General features: G+C 38.5%; 1 protein-coding gene across 1 annotated transcript; it reads left to right on the forward strand.

Moving 5' to 3' along the window:
* The first annotated feature begins 330 nt into the window (after positions 1 to 330).
* calcrl2 (calcitonin receptor-like 2) lies at positions 331 to 19,981 on the forward strand. The gene is made up of 14 exons (XM_079558439.1): positions 331 to 434; positions 9,516 to 9,573; positions 9,777 to 9,831; positions 10,093 to 10,236; positions 12,151 to 12,258; positions 12,333 to 12,445; positions 14,794 to 14,885; positions 14,967 to 15,096; positions 15,245 to 15,398; positions 16,023 to 16,083; positions 17,168 to 17,234; positions 17,830 to 18,048; positions 19,376 to 19,417; positions 19,512 to 19,981. The coding sequence occupies exons 2-14, from the start codon at positions 9,517 to 9,519 to the stop codon at positions 19,809 to 19,811; spliced, it is 1,542 nt and encodes a 513-aa protein (XP_079414565.1). The 5' UTR covers positions 331 to 434; position 9,516; the 3' UTR covers positions 19,812 to 19,981.
* The last annotated feature ends 1,413 nt before the right edge of the window (positions 19,982 to 21,394 follow it).

Raw genomic sequence — 21,394 nt, forward strand, 5'->3', positions numbered from 1 at the left:
GATGTATTATTAACTGTGGATGTACATTTCTGTCTTCCATTCATTATGCTTTTGTCGGTTGCTAAGCCCCCAGCAGGTGACGCCATTGCTTCAAGTTCACATTGTCAACGTTTCTAAACTGTATAACTTAATAACTTAACAATCAACAATGCAGATAAACCTCATCTTTCAGTGTCTGCGTTTACGTTCTCCTCGCCGTTGCATGTTTATAATATTTTACACAGGCTTATTTTAGCTTCCTATATGCCCTTTATTTTGTAGTATCAAACAGGAAGTGTATGCTATGTCAATGGGCTTGATGGGCTGAGTTCTTCTCTTAGTGCAGGAGGTCCAGTGTTGACAGAGGGACAGCATGAGACACTTCACGGATCATGTCAGTGTGGAGCTTTTTGGAGAATATTACTTATTGACAGCTTGCTTCTAAATTTAACAAGGTAAGAAAGCATTTCAAAGCTGAAAACTTGAAAAATTGTTGATCAGTGGAGAATGCAAGTCCATTTAATAAAGCTTTTATTTCGCACCTATGTCCAAAACTTACATCTAAAGTACTTTCAAGTAGTCGATTAGTTTTGTTACCAAAGCATTTGGTAACAATACACTAGTCTTGATCCTATTTGTAGTTGTAGGGTAGTTTGTAGACAAGTCACATTGCATGCTTTAGATTATGATTTAGATATATGAACAAGCTTTACACTTACAGTTGCTGTTCTGAGTGGCATCAGATATAGGCTAGAATAGAGTATTGTAGAAATGCAAATAGCTACAAGCTTTTCGTTTGGGTAAGGTTATGGCTCCAAAAACTGTGGCCAGATACTCATAAGTCAACCAACTGAGCATTCATTATTCACTGGAAGCAGACAGGCTCTCCTCTCATTAGCAGAGATTTAATTAGGCAGTAATCAGCTTGATTCCAAAGTGTCACAGGAAAAGCAGGACACTTATCATCATTGAGGGCTGTGACAGGGAAGATTGTTTATTAAGTACAGACAATGCTGCCTCACAGCAGGAGGCTATTTTCTCTTATACACACACTTTAACTGAGAAAGCCAAACATAAACTTAGATAACTTAGACAAACTTTATCAAACTTAGAAATGTGTGTGTAGCATACCTAGACAACTGGTTAATGTTTCTCAGACATGTGCTGAACCAGTAGTTACAGTTTTAGGCGTACATAGTTCTAGTAGTTACAGTTTTAGGCATACATAGTTCTAGTAGTTACAGTTTTAGGCATACATAGTTCTAGTAGTTACAGTTTTAGGCGTACATAGTTCTAGTAGTTACAGTTTTAGGCGTACATAGTTCTAGTAGTTACAGTTTTAGGCGTACATAGTTGCACAGCAGTGTAATAAAAGGTTTATTTAGTTTGTCTTTGGCACTAAGACCTTAAGGCAGGCTCAATGTCTGGACTTTGGGGTATGAGCTATTTATGAATAAAAGCAGTGTTAATAGCTATTTGTACTATAAAGACAGTAAGAGAGACAGTTGATTTGTGATAGTAGGCTAAAACATTTTACATACGTTCTTCCACTTCAACATTGTGTCTTTGCTTCCTCAGAAAATTTGCATGTGCCCAGCTAATTTCCATATAGCCTACTTTTACATGTCTGGACTTAAAGCAAAGTCGTCCACAGTCTGCTGCATTGTTTAGTTTGAACAATGGGCGAGGATAGCACTTGTCTTTGGTAGGGCTGGGTACTGTTTAACGATGCCAGTATGGTGTCGATAAAGATAAAGTTTAGGTATACTGGTATTGAAAGCAAGTACCCATTTTTAAAATATCTTTAGAGACCAATTTTTTAAGCCTGTTGGGTCTAGGGACAGCACTAAAGAAAGTTATCTCTTCACCTCAAATCATACACATTTAAAAGACATTGTATTTTATGTAATAAATTAACATTAACATAGTTCTGTTTTCTGATCCTATACAATTTTAGTATAGCTATCGACAAAAGTATTGTTCCAGTATCGGCATCGAAAGCCAAGTATCGTTAAAGTTTCAGTATCAGTATGAAGAAAAAAAATAACGGTGCTCCTCAGCTCTAGTTTTTGGTTCACATGGCGGGGCGCTGACCCCACAGTGGCCCGTGGCGAATCTAAAAGAAACTTTAAAACTGACTTCCACAGACTTTACACCTCCCAAACACTGCTTTAAAGCCTGGCTCCAAAGTTTTTTTTTCTAAAGATTGCTGTGGCCCATGTGATAACTCTGGGAAGGGTATCATATTTTTAACCATGCTGGTTCTTGCTATGTGGAATTAACAAGTTTAAGTAGCTTACCATCACTGTGTGGAGTGAATGTACAAATCCTACACTATGTGGCCTTGGGTGACTGTGAAAAGCTCTATACAGCTATACAAATAAGCTTCCATTCCACACCTGGGGCTTTGATTGACAGGCCCTGGAGAACTGTGGAAGCTTAGCGGTCTGCCCGCCCCTGCTCGTACGTCATTTAGACCTGGAAATGGATGTGACTGTGTTTGTTTAAATGGGTAACACTTTTTACTACCTTGATACATTGTACCCAACTTAATTTAGTACAATGTAATGTGCACTGTAGCAATGTGTAATAACTTGTACCTATGCAGTACATACACAATGGAATAATGTGTATTAGTACTTTGGAGGTACATAATGTAATATGCCATAAAAAATGTTACATTATACCACCAAAATACTAATACACTATACATTATTCCTTTGTATATGTACTGCATAGGTACACATAGTTACACAGTGTTACATAGCACATTACATTGTACTTAATGTGGCAGGTACAGGGGTATCAAGGTAGTGTAAAATAAAGTGTTACCAGTAAAGGTTTCAGTCTCCTCTCGTTCACTCCGGGACATATAAGATGTGATCTATGAACTGAATCTGACTTTAACTTAAATTAATACATTTTAATACATTGCAATCATAATATAGTAAAGTCACAATTAGCTCATCCATATTTTATTGTTTTAGCATCTTTACAACTTTTTTTAATGTATGAGATTTGTTCATTTATAATAATATATTTTTATTTCTCTGTGTTCAGAAGAGCAGTGACTCTTGTTTTTGCATCTGTGGTCAGAATTATGATCAGTGTGTACTAATTGTTTTGTTCAACAAAACATTGAGTTAGAAAGTATCCAATGTTTGTCATTTCTAGTTGGAACAAACCTTTACCCTATCCAAGTCTCATATTTGCATGCTACTTCTACCATGGTGCTCAGGCTCCAGTAATATTACTTTGGGAAGTAGAAATTTAAATTTCATTTAAATGAAGGAACTCTGCTTTGTTTAGCATGTCTTTTCTGCCTTCAGGACAAAATAGTTGCACCATCCGGTTTATCCATTGTTATCCCAAGGCTTTAGTGTGTAGTTGTTGACTTTGATTCAGATTTGGTAATAGTCTCTCCAAGGGCATCATGTTTGTATATATAAATAGTAGTGTTGTTCCCCTTAAACTAAACAGGATTGGAATTGAGTTGATTTTCACTGTGCTGCTGCTGTTACAATGCGAATTCAATTTCAGACAATTTTACATTTGTGAAAAAACAGTCTGTGACAATCAAATCACTGCACTGTTAAATACCTCTGAATGAGCAATCTCACTCTGTGCCCTGTCTGTCTTTGACTAGAACAACATGCACTTGCTAAGCAGCTATCAGTGTATTAATAGGTGTTTTGGCTGCTACTTTGGTCCCAACAAACAAGCCAATGAGCCCCCCTGCCCCCCAGCCTCATACTCAAAAAAGCCCTGCGTTTATTTTGGGATCATGGGGTTCATACTGTCAATATTATGCAGGGTCACAAAGGTCAAAAATAGAAGGCAGATTGAATAGTTTGCCTTGTGGGCTGAGTTTAATAAATAAAAGAAACCATATATATTAATCGAGTCATTTATGCCCTCCAAGAACTTTTTGAGTGACTGTTTGGTTTTTATAATGAAATGTTTATGAAATAGGTAGTCACACTAGACAGCCATTTCAATCTCTCCTGCTTTAACTAATGGAGGCAAACTTTTCCCGTCAGAAAATATCACAGATAAGAAATATGTCAAGAAATTGACAAAAGCCAACCATTCTGCACTCACTGATAAAACAGTAAGTGAATGTGTGCATGGGCCATGTCAAGAAACTGTGATAACAACCAACAAGGGCAGCCTTGACAGACGAACTGCAATTAGAAGTACACATTCTTTGGTGGTGTTAAGTAAGTAAGTACAGTTCCTATATGAAGCACTTTTCACAGATACAGTGGGAAAAAGTGTGTGAACGCTTTGGAATTTCTCACAATTCTGCCTAAATTGGTCATAAAGGGATTCCATGCTGTTTTTCTGCAAAATATCTTCATGAACTTGTGAATACATTCTTCTATTGATGATAGCACACAAACCATAATTTTCCCTGCACCATCCTTCAGAGTTTTCCTCCTCACATGACGTTGTGTATTCCTCCCAAACTGTTAAACTTTGGGCCCAACAGTCCAATGAATATTTGTCCAGTAGTGCTGTGGAGCATCCAAGGGCTCTTTCGCAAACCAAAGCTGAATAGTTTGGGAGGAACACACAACGTCATGTAAGGAGGACAAATTTGCAGACAACCATGAATATGCTGAACAAGAGGCAGCATCAGCTAAAACAAAAACAAAATAGGCCCCAAAATATACCTTGGGCAACTCCTCAAGACAAGTTGGACACATGGTACATTGTGTTTTTTCCCCCCACAACATTAAAAGTGAAAAAAAAACAAAAAAAACACAGGAGGACATGTCTGCAAAACTCCATCTTTAACGCAAGTGACCATATCAGGCCTCACTGTGCGCTCAGTCTGATTTAGAGAGGGAACAAAAAATCCTTCCCACCCATTCATAATTTCAGAAAAAAAGTGATCGTCTGAAAAAATGAATCGTTTTGACTTGCCAACTCGATTTTTAATTCCAAGCGATTTTTTGCCCAGCCCTGGTGCGACCATATCAGGCCTATATTACTGTGTGCGCTTGGGTGCTCCATTATGCTTGGTGCTGACATTAAAGAACTGGTGGGAAAGCATATGGGGAGGACAGTTATTAAGTGGATATGGTTTAGGAATGCTGTGGCTCAGTTTATTTTGGGGTTTTGGTGTTTATGCAACCTCTGGGACATACAATATAAAGATGAAGGAAAATGGCCTTGTGCAGAGTGACTATTTTTAGAGTCGGCTATGGGAAAAAAACAATGATAATCACTCACCCATTTGTCGGTCTGTTGCTGTAATCAGGGTCATAGCAAAACATTTTGAGGAAATAGACAAATGATTGATGTATTGGTCTAACACAAGCAAAGAGTGACATTATTACGCCCACTGCTTAGTCAGGCTAGACTTAACATGTTTTGACCATGCAGAGCGTCAGTTCTGTAAGGTTCTGTAAGGTTCTGTAAGGTTCTGTAAGGTTCTGTAAGGTTCTGTAAGGCATACTTTATTGTCCCTGTCGGGAAATTTGTCCTCTGCATTTGACTCAGCCTTCGATGCTGATGGGAAAACACTTAAGGAACAGTAAGCGACCGCAGTGCAGCGCTCAGGGACTCATTTACTGGCTCAGTGGTTCCCAAAGTAGGGGCCAGGACCCGTCGAGTGGTCGTGAGGCCTTAGGAGGCGATCCCCAGATGATTCAAAATGAAACAAAAAGAAAACTGCTGCTGTTTTTAGTATTGTTTTTAGTGTAAAACAGCCTATAAGTTGTGAAATCCATTAATTTATTCAAAATAAACTGTTTAAATACTTATTAACGTGATTTTAAAATGTTTTCCTGGCCTAAAGTAGCATGAGTGGCAATAACTTTATACAAACAATAGTGGTCTCGAGTTGTTTTAATGTAAATTTGTGGGGTCTCAGCCAAAAAAGTTTGGGAACCCCTGATGGTCAGTATCACAACTGGCAGGTGGATTTACCCTATTTTAGAGGTAGGGTAAACCGGAATACCCAGAGGAAACCTACACAAACTTCACACAGAAAGGCTCCATCTGGGAATCAAACCTGTGACCTTCTAGCTGTAAAGCAGCTAAACGCTGTGCCACCGTGCTGTCCTGTAGGTTTCTTCATGTAGAGGTAGAAAGAGCCTCTATGAGAACATATATGAATAGCCCACCATTGGTGCGTATGCTTTGCAGTGCAATCTAGCATGTTTTGCCACATCATTGCATTGTCATTAGTCTTTTGTTGGTAGGACAGACCCATGGTTTCATTTGGTTCCAACTGTGGTCCTTACCATTCCAACAATTCCGTACGGAACAGCACTTGTGGTTTTATACTAAATACTTTTCATAATTAAACAATTGTACAAAAAGTGCATTTCAAAGTCATTCATTATTATGTGAATGATGTGTGGTCAAAATGCAGCACCTCTGAGGCCCCATAGAAGTCCCTAGACCTCATTTTGGGAATCACTGCACTAGGCAATATTATTTTTGGCTGTCCAAAAGATACAAAAGGAATATTTTAATGTTAACTACTTGTCTGTATAAACTTCCCAAACTGGTCTTTGATTATAGTGACTGGAGGACTCAGTCACTGTGCTGCCAGAGTCACATGAGGTTGTAGTGAAACTCTCATGGCTATTGCAAGATATTGTTAATGAGGAGCACACATGGAAGATACAAAATGCACTGTATGTGAACAAAACAAACTGGAATTAGTAAATAAATTAGCATCATACTGTAGATACAACCAGATTATTGTATCAGTTTATAATATTGCCTGAGTGTATGAAATCTGTAAAATGTGGAATAGCCTATTTATATATCTTATTAGTCTGTGTCCCCCTCTAAAATATCCATGATGATGTATACACACTGACCTGCCGGCAGTTGCTCTTTATGGAAAATCTGAAGGAGATTAATTGGTCTGGAGCCATTTGTAGAACACGGTCGGTTCCAGCTCTTTCCTGTTTCATCTGATACAAGAATAATGAACGTGAGATTTAATTTTCTTGCCATCCAAAGGCACAATAAACCCAGGCTATTTCCATTCTTCTTCTCCCCCCTCCCTGCTTCTTCCAGCCATGTCTTCTTGTGCTTGTCTTATCACAGATGAACACTCCCAACACTCCATTCACTCTGTGGACTTACTAATGATAACTTAAAGATTGTGCCCTTTATTGTCAGGAGTCATTGATCTTCATTCTGAAAGCCCTGCAGGGTTACTGCTTTAAACCTCACTGTTTTGCCCCATCATTTTTGTGTTCCTGAATAGTCTATCAATTCACTAATCATTGTGAACTATATGCAGTCCTTTGTGCTTTTAAATCACACAGTGCAACACGATATTCTGCATTTACATAAAGTTAACATCATTATCTATTTGATCTATGCATGTTGTTGACTTATTGTACACTGTTGTTGTTTTTTTCAGAAACTCAGGATAGAGATTAGCCTGAAGATCATATTCAAATAATAATAATTTGATTTTGAGTTTTACATTTGTATTTAATTCCCAGTCCATTCTATGTATGAAAAAAGGTTTAACATATACAACTGGTATAAAATATTATTGTTTCCAGTTGAAATATATTCTTTTCAATGGCCTTTGTACATCAGTGTGAGTAATAGAAGTAATGACTCATGGTTTAAAAAGTGAACTCAATTGAGCATTACCTTGAAAGTTACAGTTGCTAAGAGACCTGTCTGGACCACTTTTCTGATGCCCTGACTCAAGGGAGTTTTTAGACCTTTTATGATAGTACACTGTTGCTCATTTTCTTTAATCAGAGACTTGATTGAAATGAGCTATTTAGCCCAACTCTTGTGTTTTCTTGTGTTTTTTATTTAATTTAACAATGTTGATATTTGACACCTTTCAGATGTCTTAACATTATCCACTTGTTAAGACAATTAGGGCCTATACTTATATGCAAAGACTTATAATGATACAAACTCCTATTAGAACAATGCTCCATATCTTTGCGTGTGTCTGAACTGAACTGAACTGAACTGAACATAAGGGATTGTGTTACATCTAGTGGAAGAATATGTGGCCCTTACATTCCATTCAGGCCAATGCTTGTCATCTTTTTCATTTTTGTTAATGCATTTAAAATGCAATAGTGAGGGAAGCAGGTGCTAAGTTGGACTGCTGTCGTATCTTCAAATGCATTCATTCTGACTGCTGTCTTTAGATCACCAGAATGCCAAAACATTTTGCAAAAGTGAGGACTCAAAAGACTCAAGAATTGGAGATCCAGTGTCCCAGATAGATACAGTATATTAGATAGAACAGATAGAGAGAGAGAAAAATAATAATAAAATGAAGACTTGGAGGTAAAGAATGTGATATGTGAATGTGAAAAAAAGGCCATTACTTTTAAAGAAAAGTTACAGTTTTCACAAAAAGCTTCTTTGTTTGTGCAGCAGCTGACAAAGACATGAGGGAGTGAGTCCAAAGTTATGAAAGTCTGTCACTGTATGTGTCCTTGGATTGAATTGTCCAGCCATTGCACAGGACAATAAACTCAGGCTATTTTCATTCTTCTACCCCCGTCCCTGCTTCTTCCGACCACGTCTTCTTGCGCGCTCTTATCTCTGATGAACACTAAGGCATTTCGCTGCCATTGTTTTTAATAGGCTGCAATCGAATGATCTAAATGTCGGTAAGAGCTGCTCTAAAATGGTTAATACGTCAAAAACTGACCCCTGGGTTACTGTCTACGTCACTGCTACATCTGCTTTCAGTTTGGCTGAGTTCAAAGATCAACATTTGGATATTCCCATGATTGTAAATGTTGCCCTCTGGGGTAAATGTTCTGCAAAGGGACATTACAAAGACGTACATTTAAATACACTGTGTATTCAAATAGGAACTAAGCTTTGTTTCTGGTTGGATGAGCTGAATCTCTTGGTTGTGCCACCTTTCTTTTACATGAAAGGAATACTCCTGAAAACCCTCGGGTTACTTTTATCATCCATCTTTTAGCATTGTCTTTGCTGTAAACAACATTAGCTTTTATTTATTACAACCTTATAGAAAAGTCGTTTTCCAAGCTTAATCTCAATTTCAAATTCAAAATAAATTCATAACCTTAAACCAGTTCAAATTCTAAACAATGATCTATCTCTGCAACAGGATTGGCTGTAGACGTATCTTAAATGAAGAACTGCAGATGACTTGTAGAGTGGTGTCCGGACTCATTTTCTCCGACCACTGTAATGTCCTTTGACCCTGTTGGCTTGTTAAAGTGAAAACACTAGAGGGAACTGTGTGACTTTTCACCTCTGTAATAAACACACATCTGCAGTGGAGCCTGAATGGACCAGGGCTGCAGTTTTGGAGCATCAACTTCCTGTCTCTGCACTCTGGAAATAAACATACTCACAAGCACGCAGCACTGTTCACGTATAGCTCAGTACTCAGAGAACACGTCAGATCAGTGTTTGGAGAGACAAATACAAAGATATTCCAGTATAGAACATTTACTCTATTATATGTTGAATAATGTGTTGTCCTAAAGTGAACAAGACAATTTTACGTATAGCCTTTTTTCTGACTTCTCTTGCAGAATGATGTGGCAAACTCTACCAGTCTCAGTTGTTGTCATTCTTTTGCTCAGTTCCCAGGTAAGTGATACTTTTATTACGTAGTTTTCATTTTTATTCAAAATTATTATACTTATTGTATTATGACTTACAAGAATCTCCAGTCAAATCCCTTTCAGGCCTTGTAAGACCACAAATTCACTGGGTTTTCCACAATAAAAATCTTATAATGAATGTCTGCACATGCTCCACTTTTCCCTAACTTCTGACATATTTTCTTCCAGGTGGGTCTTAGCGAGGATGCTTCTGTTGCACCCTCTGCTTCACAGTTTGGGAGAGGTACGTGGGACTTATGAGCTAAAAATGAATAAAAGAGACGCAGCCGACGCCTTCCCTTAATTTTGCTTTATTCAAATGAGCACAATTTTAACTGTGCAAACTCTTATAAATTGTAATTGTTTGTACATAGTATTTTAACCTTTCTGTACTGTAACAATAATACTTTTCCATATAACAATCATGACAGAAGAATAATAATGAAATGTTTACCATATTAACTCTTGTTTTGAACTCTATGAATTCAACTATTGACTTTTTCAGTGGAGCCCCCGGTGGAGGAGCAGCAAATGCCAGCGAACTTCACTGACATCTCCAGTGTCTTTGGAACAAGCCGGCACCAGATTCTTGCCGCCCAGTTTGAGTGCTACCTGAAGATCATCCACGACCCCCCGTACACAGAGCAAGGTGATAGCACTGTCTCCATGATATCAACCTGACAGATAACAGGCTGACGCTGACACAGTCCTGATGCAGCCAAGCATCAGGTCACTATAGAAGACTGAGATTTAAAGCATTTTTTGCTCACCCAGCCTAAAGCAAAAACACATGTCCACAAAAAATTACAAAAGATCAGTTTTAGTCATGATTTTAATTAATGTTTTAGTTCTATTATAGTCTTGTTTTGGTCCCGGCTGAGTATTCAATCTTTTTTATGCATGTGACTCAGTTATTGCATAAAGGCTACATTCATTCACAATATCCATGAATATCCTGAAATCTATGATTGGAACAAAACTGAACAGAACAGAACAAGATGTTACAAAAATGCTACTAAACTACAAAAGAACACCCACACAAAATCTTTGCTTATCAAGAACAAAACACAAGCTGCTACATTAGTGGATAAGAACCACTTGTAGCGCGAGTGCAGCAGCAGGACAGACAGGAAGTGAGTCTGAAAGACGGGAAGTTCTCGCTTTGTTTCTGACTCACCGAACCTCGGCCTTTGAAAAGTTATTTTGTATTCCATTTCCCATGCCACTGTGCAGCCTGGTACAAGCCGCTTTCCGGCTATTGTTGACAACACTTGAGTGCTGGTTCACTTCAACAGCTGGTAGCTCAAAGTTTATATTTACGTGCATGAGCCTATTGGGAGGGATTTTGATTTTTCAGCTGAGAATAAAATAACTGGAAAGGAAGCTGATTCCACGCTTTTCAAAAGTTATTTGAAATAACTTTATTTTTACATCATAGATGGTGATTCTCAAAGTCTGTAGATTATTGGTAAAATGTTACAAAATTGTAGCTAACAGCTGCTAAAGATCTTCTTCTGTTACTAAAAGAATCAACCAATGGTGTGATGCACTTGACAACATCAATAAAAAAACAAAGAAAGGAAAGAAAAGAAAGAAAAGAAACTGCACATTTAATGACAATTAATCATTTCTATGATCGCATTAAAGGAACAGGTCACAGTTCTTCCATACTGTGATATATTCTTACATACATACCTGTCTGGTCTGTGTGCGTGCCCGTAGAAGAGTGTGGTAGCTTCCAACTTCACCCCCCGGTTTGGAGCCATAGGAATACATTGGGAGAGGCCAAATGCTAACAACATCTTTGGTCGTTTTGCGTGACTGAGGGCACGCACAAAGACCAGACAGGTACACATTAACTCGTCTAAGCTCAGGCAAGAACATATCTCAGTATGGAAAAATGGTGGCCTGTTCCTTTAAGCAAATAAAACACTACAATTATTATGGTAAAATAATACGCTGTTGTGTGTCTAATATAAACAACAATCTTTATTATGCATAAAAACTTGCTAACCTTGTAGTTAAGAATTCTGCTTTTATCAGACCCAAAGCGCTTTACAGTTAGGAACCAGTCACTCATTCACTGGTGTACACAGTGACTGTGTACACCAATGTCATGAGACGACCCACTCTACCAACTGCGCCACCGTCGCCCCGTTTAGCAGTTCAGATTTCAGTCTTGTCCTAAGTGTTAACACTGTTCACAATCTGTTAGGGCTCATTATAAACAGGATGAGAAATGTTCTCATCCTGTTTAAAAAGAGCCCTGTGTGAACTGAATCTTGATTTTTAAACACACATTTCATAATGGCAATAGCAATTCTGTCAGAAAAGTATACCATTAAGGAGGCTCGATTTTCCACCAAATCATTCAGCCTTAATGCCAACATTTTATATATCATTGACTTTTAGGAGCGGTTGTTTTGAGGCAAACAGTAAAGAAAACATGACACAAACCATTGCACAGTTAAGGTGGACTTGTATTTATCCTTTTTGCTAATGTTGCTAATACGTTTTAGTGTTCTCAAAATTAAATATGTGTTGTGCCTACCACCCCCTGTAGGTCCGTTCTGTAACCGCACATGGGACGGGTGGCTGTGCTGGGGGGACACTGTTCCTGGGACGGTCATACAGATGTGTCCTGAGTACTTCCTTGACTTTGATCCAGGAGGTGAGTTTACACACACATTCTAAACATCATCGTAGTAGATGTAACGTAGTTTTTGTGTGATGTTTTCTTTCCAGAGAAGGTCACCAAGGTGTGTAATCCTGACGGCCAGTGGTTCCATCATCCAGAGAGCAACCGGGTTTGGACCAACTACTCCCAGTGTCAGAACTACACCAAGGAGACACTCCAGGCACGGCGTTTGTCAAAGGGAGAATTTAGAGGGCTAGATATATATAATATTTAGATGTTTTTTTGTACAGTGATTTTATAAGGCATAATTTCATATAAGGTATATTTCATACGCGCATTATTGTGGTAATGATATTTTGAAATTTAACTTAAGTATTGTTACTTTTGTGATGGTCTTGAAATTGTGCACTGTTGTTTCCCGACCGTGGATTTAAACTCAAAGACTTTCTCATTTGTCTTCAATAAGTGGAAAAAAGGAGTTTCTTCTTTTCATAGCTCTTTTGCCATTGTTAGCTTTAACATTAATCTCACAACATTAAAGGAACAGGCCACCTTTTTTCCATAGTGAGATGTGTTCTTATATGAGCTTAGACGAGTTGATGCGTAACTGTGTGGTCTTTATGCGTGTGCTCAGTCACCCAAAAGACCAAAGATGTTGTTAGCATTTAGCCTCTCCTCCTCTCCACTACGGGACCAAACGGATGTGAAGTTAGAAGCAACCAAGATCTTTCACGTTTTCCATATATAAATACAGTTAAGTGAGTAGCTACACGATCCAAGTATCCAACTATATTGTAAGGCGTAATAACTGCATGGACGTCGAAGTGCTCCTACAATATAGTTTCCCTTTTTGTAACTGCTCACGTAACTGTATTAAAATATGGAAAACATGGAAGAGCTTGGTCACTTCTAATTTCACCTCAGTTTGGCCCCATAGAGGAGAGGAGGAGAGGCTAAATGCTAACAACATCTTTGGTCTAAAAAATCAAACAAACTGAGGCACTCCAAAAGTAGAAATATTAAAAAGCCTTTATTTAAACATGGCTAGATTAGCCATCTCGAGCTTGCCCTGAGGAAGGCCTAGAGCCGAAACGCGTTGGCAATTTTACCTAATCTAGCCATGTTTAAATAAAGGCTTTTTAATATTTCTACTTTTGGAGTGCCTCAGTTTGTTTGATTTTTTGCTGAAACGGATCCCTGCACTGAAGAGCACCCAAAAGACAAAACTTATACAACTCTTTACATCCGAGTAGCACTCCAGCCTCCCAATTTTTTCAACATCTTTGGTCTTTTTGCGTGACTAAGTGCACATGTAAAGACCAGAAAGGTACGCATCAACTGGTCTAAGCTCAGGTAAGAACATACAGTATCTCAGAATGGAAAAACGATGGCCTGTTTCTTTAATCCACTGCACCTACCGCAACAGTCATGAAAAAACCTTTCTTTGTGTGACCATGTAATGCAGCTGTCAAAAGGTAAATGTTCCTTTTGAAAATGTTCTTTCACAGAAAAGCATTAATCTGTCATCTTTTGCAACATGATGCCCTGCGCCCTATTTATAATGTTATGCAAGGAAGCAGCTGAATGGCCCATACAAGCGTTTACATGCAATTCTCAACTTTTCCATGCACTACATATATATTATAAAACTGCAATATTTACAATATAATGGAACATGGCGGACATTCCTATTCATAGTTTTCATGTGACATTGTGCCTAGAAATGTCAACATTCTCTTGAAGGGTAAATTTAAATACCAACACTAGAACTGGAGGGCAACTCCAGTGGAATGCAAAATGACTGAAAACTATGAATAATCCAGCTCTGACAAAGCCGTTGTGGGTTTAAAGGCTGGAGTGTCCACTTTTTTCCTGCTGAATCGAAATGGGAACCTCCGCAGGACATAACAGCGGGAGGTTTTATGACAGGTGTCGACATCTGATACTCACTCGGACCACCATCACAACAAACTGGACTGAGGCCAACGGCATCAGCTGACTCATGGTTCTCAGCACTGCACTCAGGACAAGTCAACTCAACAACCCGACGTCGTTTCATACACTATTATCCTTTTAATTACACACAGCTGAACAAAAGACGTCACTGAGAAGAAGCTGTGTTGCTCGGACATTAACATTTAGAAACAGCTTTACAATCCATTTACAACCTTCTTTTTTTTTAAATTTAAACCCGAATGAAGACGAAACGTGTTGGTGTGGGCATTAAAATTAAGACTTTCTAAGTATTCCTTCGTGCTTCTCATTTATCGGAGTGCCTTGATTTGTTCAAACCTTGGACGATAAGCCTTTCCTTCATGCTCAGAATATTGTATTTTGAATCAACCCTACATGTGTAATTAACATAAGATAAGCTCTTAGTCTGGAGATCTTTGTATTTATCAGTCATTTTCAGTTCAGTCATTTTCACAGCTGTTTTTAATAGCTATATCCTGTCTACATTTAACAAAAAGCTAGGTTGCATATTTAGAATGCACATTAGCTTATACTAGTCAATCACTTCCCCATTTAATTAACAGCTTACAGTATATATTGTATCTTATCTTACAGTTTGCCATCAGCCTGTACTACTTGGCCATGGTGGGTCATGGCCTCTCCATTGTCTCCCTCATTATTTGCCTAATTATCTTCTCCTACTTCAAGTAAGTGAAATAAGGTCAAGTAGACAACAGATGTGGATGTTACTGACAAAATAATCATTTTACTCCCTGGTTTGGATGTAGGAGCCTGAGCTGCCAGAGGATCTCTCTCCATAAGAACATGTTTCTTTCCTTCATCCTCAACTCTATTGTGACCATCATGTGGCTGTCACTGACTGTGACCAAAAACCAGGCTATAACTGCCAACAACCCGGTGAGATATTGAATAATGAATTCATAAAATCAAACGATAAAAGATTGACACTGTTGTAAGATTGCGAATCATATGTGTTCCATGTTTGTTTAGGTTTGCAGGCAAAGGGAAGTGCAATCATGAATAATTTCATCTGTCATGTTTTTAGATGAGTTGTAAGGTCCTGGCTGTGTTGACACAGTACACCTCCACCTCGACCTACTTCTGGATGCTGTGTGAGGGCATCTACCTGCACACTCTCATCATCGTGGCTGTGTTCGTAGGGGAACAGCAGCTCTTCTGGTACTACGTCCTGGGATGGGGTGAGTACATACACTCTTAGCTGTAATTCTCCACAATCAACAACTGCATCTACAGACTCTTAATCATATTCTTTTCCTCCTACCAACATTTTTTTTAAAGAAATGTGTTTGCACCAATGTTTTGCAAACAAAAACCTGGTGAAAATAATAATGTTTTCAAGTCCCTGATTTCATGATTGCTGCACTGGCTATGCAGCTCTGGCATAATAAAGTTGGAGAGCACCACTTAAAGGCAAGAGCCCCCCTATTATCCTCTTTGCTTTGGCAGATTTACCGAAAGGGATATTTTTTCACACCAGCCAAAGTATTTCAATTTCACTACAAATGTACAAATGAGTGCTTTGAAATGGTGTAATGGTGTTGCCATAAATGGTAATCAACTGTAATCATGTTTATTTTTTCTTACAACATATCCTTTTACTGGATTTGGCCCCACACTTACCTAGCTGTAATTGATTCTGCTATGCCCTCTCGAAGCTTTTAGCCTTGTCCATGTGGGCGCTGATGCACTGTAATGTGGCTATTGCACAAGTTTTTACTTGATTGTCTTGGACTACATTGTCAGCTCCTATACAGTACATTGTGAAGGCTCTTCATAACAATACAATTATGTTGTGTCCTTAGGTTTTCCAGTTGTTCCTGCTGTCACGTACGCTGTAGCACGCGGACTGCTCTATAACGACAAGTAAGATGCCATACCTTTGACAATCACATGCATTTCAGAACATAATAATTTAGAGAGGCTGATACTGGATAGGATGAACTTTTTTTCCCTATTTATTAATAAAAAGGCCTCTATGGAGACTGGTTACTTTACATTTTTGTTGAATACTTGTCTTTTCTCTCCATGTACCAAAATATTTGACCATTCAAGTACCATCAGGCCTTGATTAAGAGACAACCACCGCGTATTGCTGCCTCCTGCTGTTCGTTCTTTAAATAAGACATATCGTTAGCCACATAACATAACTGCCTAAGTCAGCCTAAGTCATTGTGTATTGTTAAAATGGCAATAAGAGAAAAACAATGTGTTTCCTATAAAACGTCTTTTTATATGTTTTCCAAAATCAAAACAAAAATGAGTTAGGCAATTATGCTATGTGGCTAACAATATTTTAATGCAGTCCGATGCATAGAGCCTTTTTCAATTTTGGACCAAGTGTCAGGATTGAAAAGATGCTTGAGATAAAAGCTAGATTGTACTTACTTACTGACTTACTTAGATTGTCCAGCGACCCCCATTACCTTCCTCTGGTGCAGCGTTGGATTGAGAGTCAGTCAACACTCTCACATTTGCCATCAGGGTGCTTGCCCATCAGAGCCGGCCCACTTCTCAGCCCTGTATGCCCCAAATCAAGATGAATGTTCACATTTCATATATTTTAATATATTGATCCAAATGTTGGCAGATTGTGTTGAGCATGTTCAGAATGTGAGTCATCAAGCGTATGTACAAATGTAGGAAGCCTTTGGCGAGCTACTGAGAAAGGGCTGTAGATCTCTGCTGTGTAGTGAATGGCAGATTTCAACCAATAAGTCTGGTCTAGATTTTGATTTTGGTTCCTGAGTTGTAGTTACGGCAGTTATGACCAAACGGCTAAGGTTATGCTTCTCCATCCACCATTAAGCCCATTATATCCCCATTATTTCTGCGGTGTACACGGACATTCAGTCAAAAGCCACCCTTTCCCTAGTAAATAAATGTAGCGATACAGGGGCATTCTCTGGTCTTATGTCTCCATGTAACTGGGCTGAATGCTCTTTTTCAGGTGTTGGATCAGTTCTCACACACAACTGCTCTACATAATCCACGGCCCCATTCAGGCTGCTCTGCTGGTGAGTATTGTTCACTGACAAAGCCAAGGAAAAAAAATGTTTTACTAGTGTTGAAACGGGATCATGAAAGACACACATGTGAAACTGCCCAATAGATAAGAGTCTGCATCATGTGATCCGATTAGTTAGTATAGTGTTATCAAGAAAAATGTTTAATAACTGTAATTTCAATTTATTATCCTCTTAACCCCTGCCTCAATCAGGTGCATTTTCTCCAGTTCAGCTTTATCCAAATCTAAAAGGTTACACCTCATTTGACCTACAGAAAAAATTTATACAAATCTTTTTGTTTTTGTCGCGTTGTAGTCACTTTTCTGACATTTCTTTTCATTGCTTTTTTGTCACTTTGTTGCCACCCTTTTGTTGTGGTGTTGTTTTTTCTTTTTGTCACATTTTCGTTACATTTTTGACACATTTTTGTCACCTTTCTGTTGCTCTTTTGTGGCATTTTTTGTTGCCTTTCCTCACATAAAAACAAATCAAATGGCTCATATATTTATATATAATGAAAACAATTGCAACTATCAAAGACAACACTTGGAGGTTAATGCTATCCATGCTCAGTTGTACAATCATTGTGCTTTACTGTCCCCAGGTGAACCTCTTCTTCCTCCTGAACATAGTGCGTGTCCTAATCACGAAACTAAAGGAGACCCACTGTGCCGAGTCCACTACGTACTTGAAGGCCGTCAGAGCCACACTCATCCTCATCCCGCTGCTGGGAGTGCAGTTCATCCTGTTTCCGTGGAGACCTGAGGGACGCATCAGCCGCGCCATCTACGACTTCTTTGTCAATATCTTCAGCCATTTCCAGGTAATGTCAGCAACAATATCCTGCCAGCAAAAATGAAAAGGCGCTTACACGGGCTTGTATTAAAAGAAAATGAATTTGTCCTTGGGTTCAAAGATTGATTGATTTACAAATTCAATTACAATTTAATATTACATTCACCTGAATTATTATTTTAGGCCTCATCCATTTCAAAGCTTTCAGAACACTGATTTTCCTTCGTAGTAGAAGATTCTCAAACGTGTCAACTGTACTGGGTTCACAGCAGGAAAAAGCCACATTGGGTGAATCAATGTGTACCGAGAGGACAACAGAAAGACGGAGGCACTCAGATGATCAAATTAAAGTTTTGTAACTAAGTGGTGGTTTGTTGAAAAAGTTACGATGTGTTTGTCAATCTTTGCACCTCTGTGGGGTGCTGCCATTATAGTTTATCATCTGTCAAGCACAAATTACCTGTCAACATAATCGCCTCCAAGTCCTTCCTAATTCAGAACAATAATGCAGTTTGATTGATTTCTTTGTTAACATGCATCGATGGCTGTCGCTAACTTAATTCACAACTTAATATGTATTTTTAAGCTGCAGTCTAGTTAAATACAGTGAGAAAAGTACACTGTGTGGAATTTCTCACATTTCTGCTTAAATTGGTCACTAAATGTGGTCTGACTAATACCACCCAAACATTTACATATTTTATTGGCCATAACAGGTAAACATTCACAGGAGAGCATGGAATAAGTGAGTACACCGCCTGAATCTCATGGAACTGCAGCAGTTTTGTAAAAAGAAGTGGTCCAAGATTCATCCTGATGGTTGTGAGCGTCTAATCTGAAACTACAGAAATGCAGTTATTGCTGCAAAAGAAGGATCAGCCAGACACTTTTTCCATGCATGTTGTGAATGTCTCAGGTTTTTCTGCAAAATATCGTGATAAACTTGTTGTGAATGAATTTTTCTATTGATGATATCACGTTGTCCATTCCCTGAGGCGACAAAACAGCCCCACACCATGATTCTCATCAAAACCCTATCCCCGTTGTGATGTATGGTGCGGGGAAAATAAAATGTTTGGGGGGTATTAGTTTAAGCAGACACTGTTTAATCATTCCTGTGATTTTTACGCAGATCAGACCACATTTAGTGACAAATTTAGGCATAAATGTGAGAAATTCCACATGGTGTACTTACTTTCTCTCACCACTGTAGATGTAAATAGGGTGATTTAGCAATCGCATATTGAACAGCTTAACTCAGGGGCGCCACATACAATCATTAAGCATTTTCATCTTCTGGTTTGTTAAATTTTTAATGTTACTTAAAAATATTGCCTTTTACATGACCACTACAGGGACTACTGGTGGCAGTCATCTTCTGCTTCTGTAATGGAGAGGTAGGAAACCATTCCACTGTCTTTTACAAAACCTAATTAACTTAGATGCAACAATGCTGCACAATTATGTTACGATTCTATATTCTATACATAGGCCCAGACAGCTGTGCGGAGGAAATGGGCCCAGTGGAAGAGCGCCTGGGGTAAAACAGGCTGGGGGGTCACACCCATCACCAACAACTCTCATTTCAACTACCACACCAACTCGTCCATCACCGAAAGCAGCCGGGCCACCATGAGCCTGGAATACTCCGCCGGTGACCACCATGACCATTGCAACGCTCTGTCCTTAGTGCACCGCAAATCCACCAGCGACCAAGAGCACAAGGACAAATACGCCTGCAGCAATGGAGATGTAGACATCCTCAACAGGCTGCAGACCACCAACATATAACAGTGAAAGGGACTTAGTGTAGCACAAATAACATTTCTTAAAGTTCCTCTGAAATATCTTTACTGCCAACATCAGTATTTTCCTACATAATATTAAAACCAGTAAATTCAAAAGTTTTGCATTTTTCATCCAAAATACAGCTCTATGACATTTTAATCACCCTTATTGAACTTGCTAGTACAGTAGGTGTTGAAGGTTTTGAAGTAAAGCTCATTTGGGAAAGGATTTCAAGAATGTAGCACCCTTGATGACCTGCATGCATCACCAAATCTGACTGCCTTAGTAATGGATGTTTTGTGCTTATGTTGTGCTTGATCTGAGTGGAAATTCTGTTGTTCTTCTCTTGTGTTTTGTAAATACTTGAGTTCATTGATCAGCTTCACAGGGACATCCGAATGTCAAAATCTTGATAACTGCAACTAAAGCCAAAATGGCTAAAGTCTGTTACATTGTTAAGCATATTTCTTTGTTTGTTGTTTGCTCCTTTATTTTTTTTTATACAAGTGTTTTATATGATTAAAAAATATATAAATGATCTTAATACAAACTTGGTTACTGTATGATACACTTTTTGTTGTTTTTATTGGCTGTACTGGAGCACTACTTTGAAAAAACTAAATATATCTCCATATTACTGTGTATTTAATTTGATCAAAAAGGAACTCTTTCTAAAGAATGCATAACTTGACCAATGATCCATTTTTGTTTTGATAGGCCAAATTCATTAAAATGTACTTTGAGGTTCTATAATGGGGTGAACACATTCCAATATACATTGTGAATTACTTTGTGTAAGCTTTAATTGTGATAAATAAACGTTGTCATGTTTGAGGACCTTTAGTTTGGCGTATTGTGAATGTAGAGAAGAGAACACATCCTCATTTGGCCTGTATAGAAATTGTATATATATGGTACATATATATATATATAATATGTTAATGTACACTGCATAATGTATGAAAAGGACGAGGTCCCACCGAGATTTGAACTCGGATCGCTGGATTCAAAGTCCAGAGTGCTAACCATTACACCATGGGACCAGATGCATCCGCCATGTTGGACAATCATTCTTTAAACAAAGTGAGTAAAGTGAATGAGTTTCTTTATTGGGTAATGTTAAACATGTGCATTACTGATGCACGTCGTGTGATATATACAGAGCTTGACCCAAAATAAAAGTACAATAAAGCAATTATGAAGAAACCTCATCGCAAACGCTCGCTCAAACAGCCCGATTATGCACGCGACGCCCTTGCATTTTCAGCATTTCCCTGCACTGTCAACATCATTTAAACCTTACTTTTACAATAATTTATAAGTACCTTTCTGTACAGAACATTTTCTACTTAACGAAGTAAGTAGAGAAATAATACTTAACGAATGTATTATTCTCTACCTACGGTAGAGCAGTGGAGGATATTATTGTAATGTCTAGAAGCGCCTCACGGAGGCAGTACATCACTAACATGATGTGTTTTTTAGGCTCCTGCTAACCTCCCGCAACCATCACACACATGTCAAATAACAACCATAGTATAGGCCAATGCTTTTTTGCGTCTTTTTTTCACAGGAGATTAACTTCG

This window comes from Gobius niger (assembly GCF_951799975.1).
Source record: "Gobius niger genome assembly, chromosome: 6".
Classification (NCBI taxonomy): Eukaryota; Metazoa; Chordata; class Actinopteri; order Gobiiformes; family Gobiidae; genus Gobius; species Gobius niger.

What these genes read in the sequence shown, in the direction of transcription:
- calcrl2 (XM_079558439.1), top strand. Translation starts at nt 9,517, where the DNA reads ATGATGTGGCAAACTCTACCAGTCTCAGTTGTTGTCATTCTTTTGCTC. An exon ending in ACACCAAGGAGACACTCCAG is followed by an intron (nt 12,446 to 14,793) that starts GCACGGCGTTTG and finishes CTTATCTTACAG; the next exon opens with TTTGCCATCAGCCTGTACTA. An exon ending in ATTATCTTCTCCTACTTCAA is followed by an intron (nt 14,886 to 14,966) that starts GTAAGTGAAATA and finishes GTTTGGATGTAG; the next exon opens with GAGCCTGAGCTGCCAGAGGA.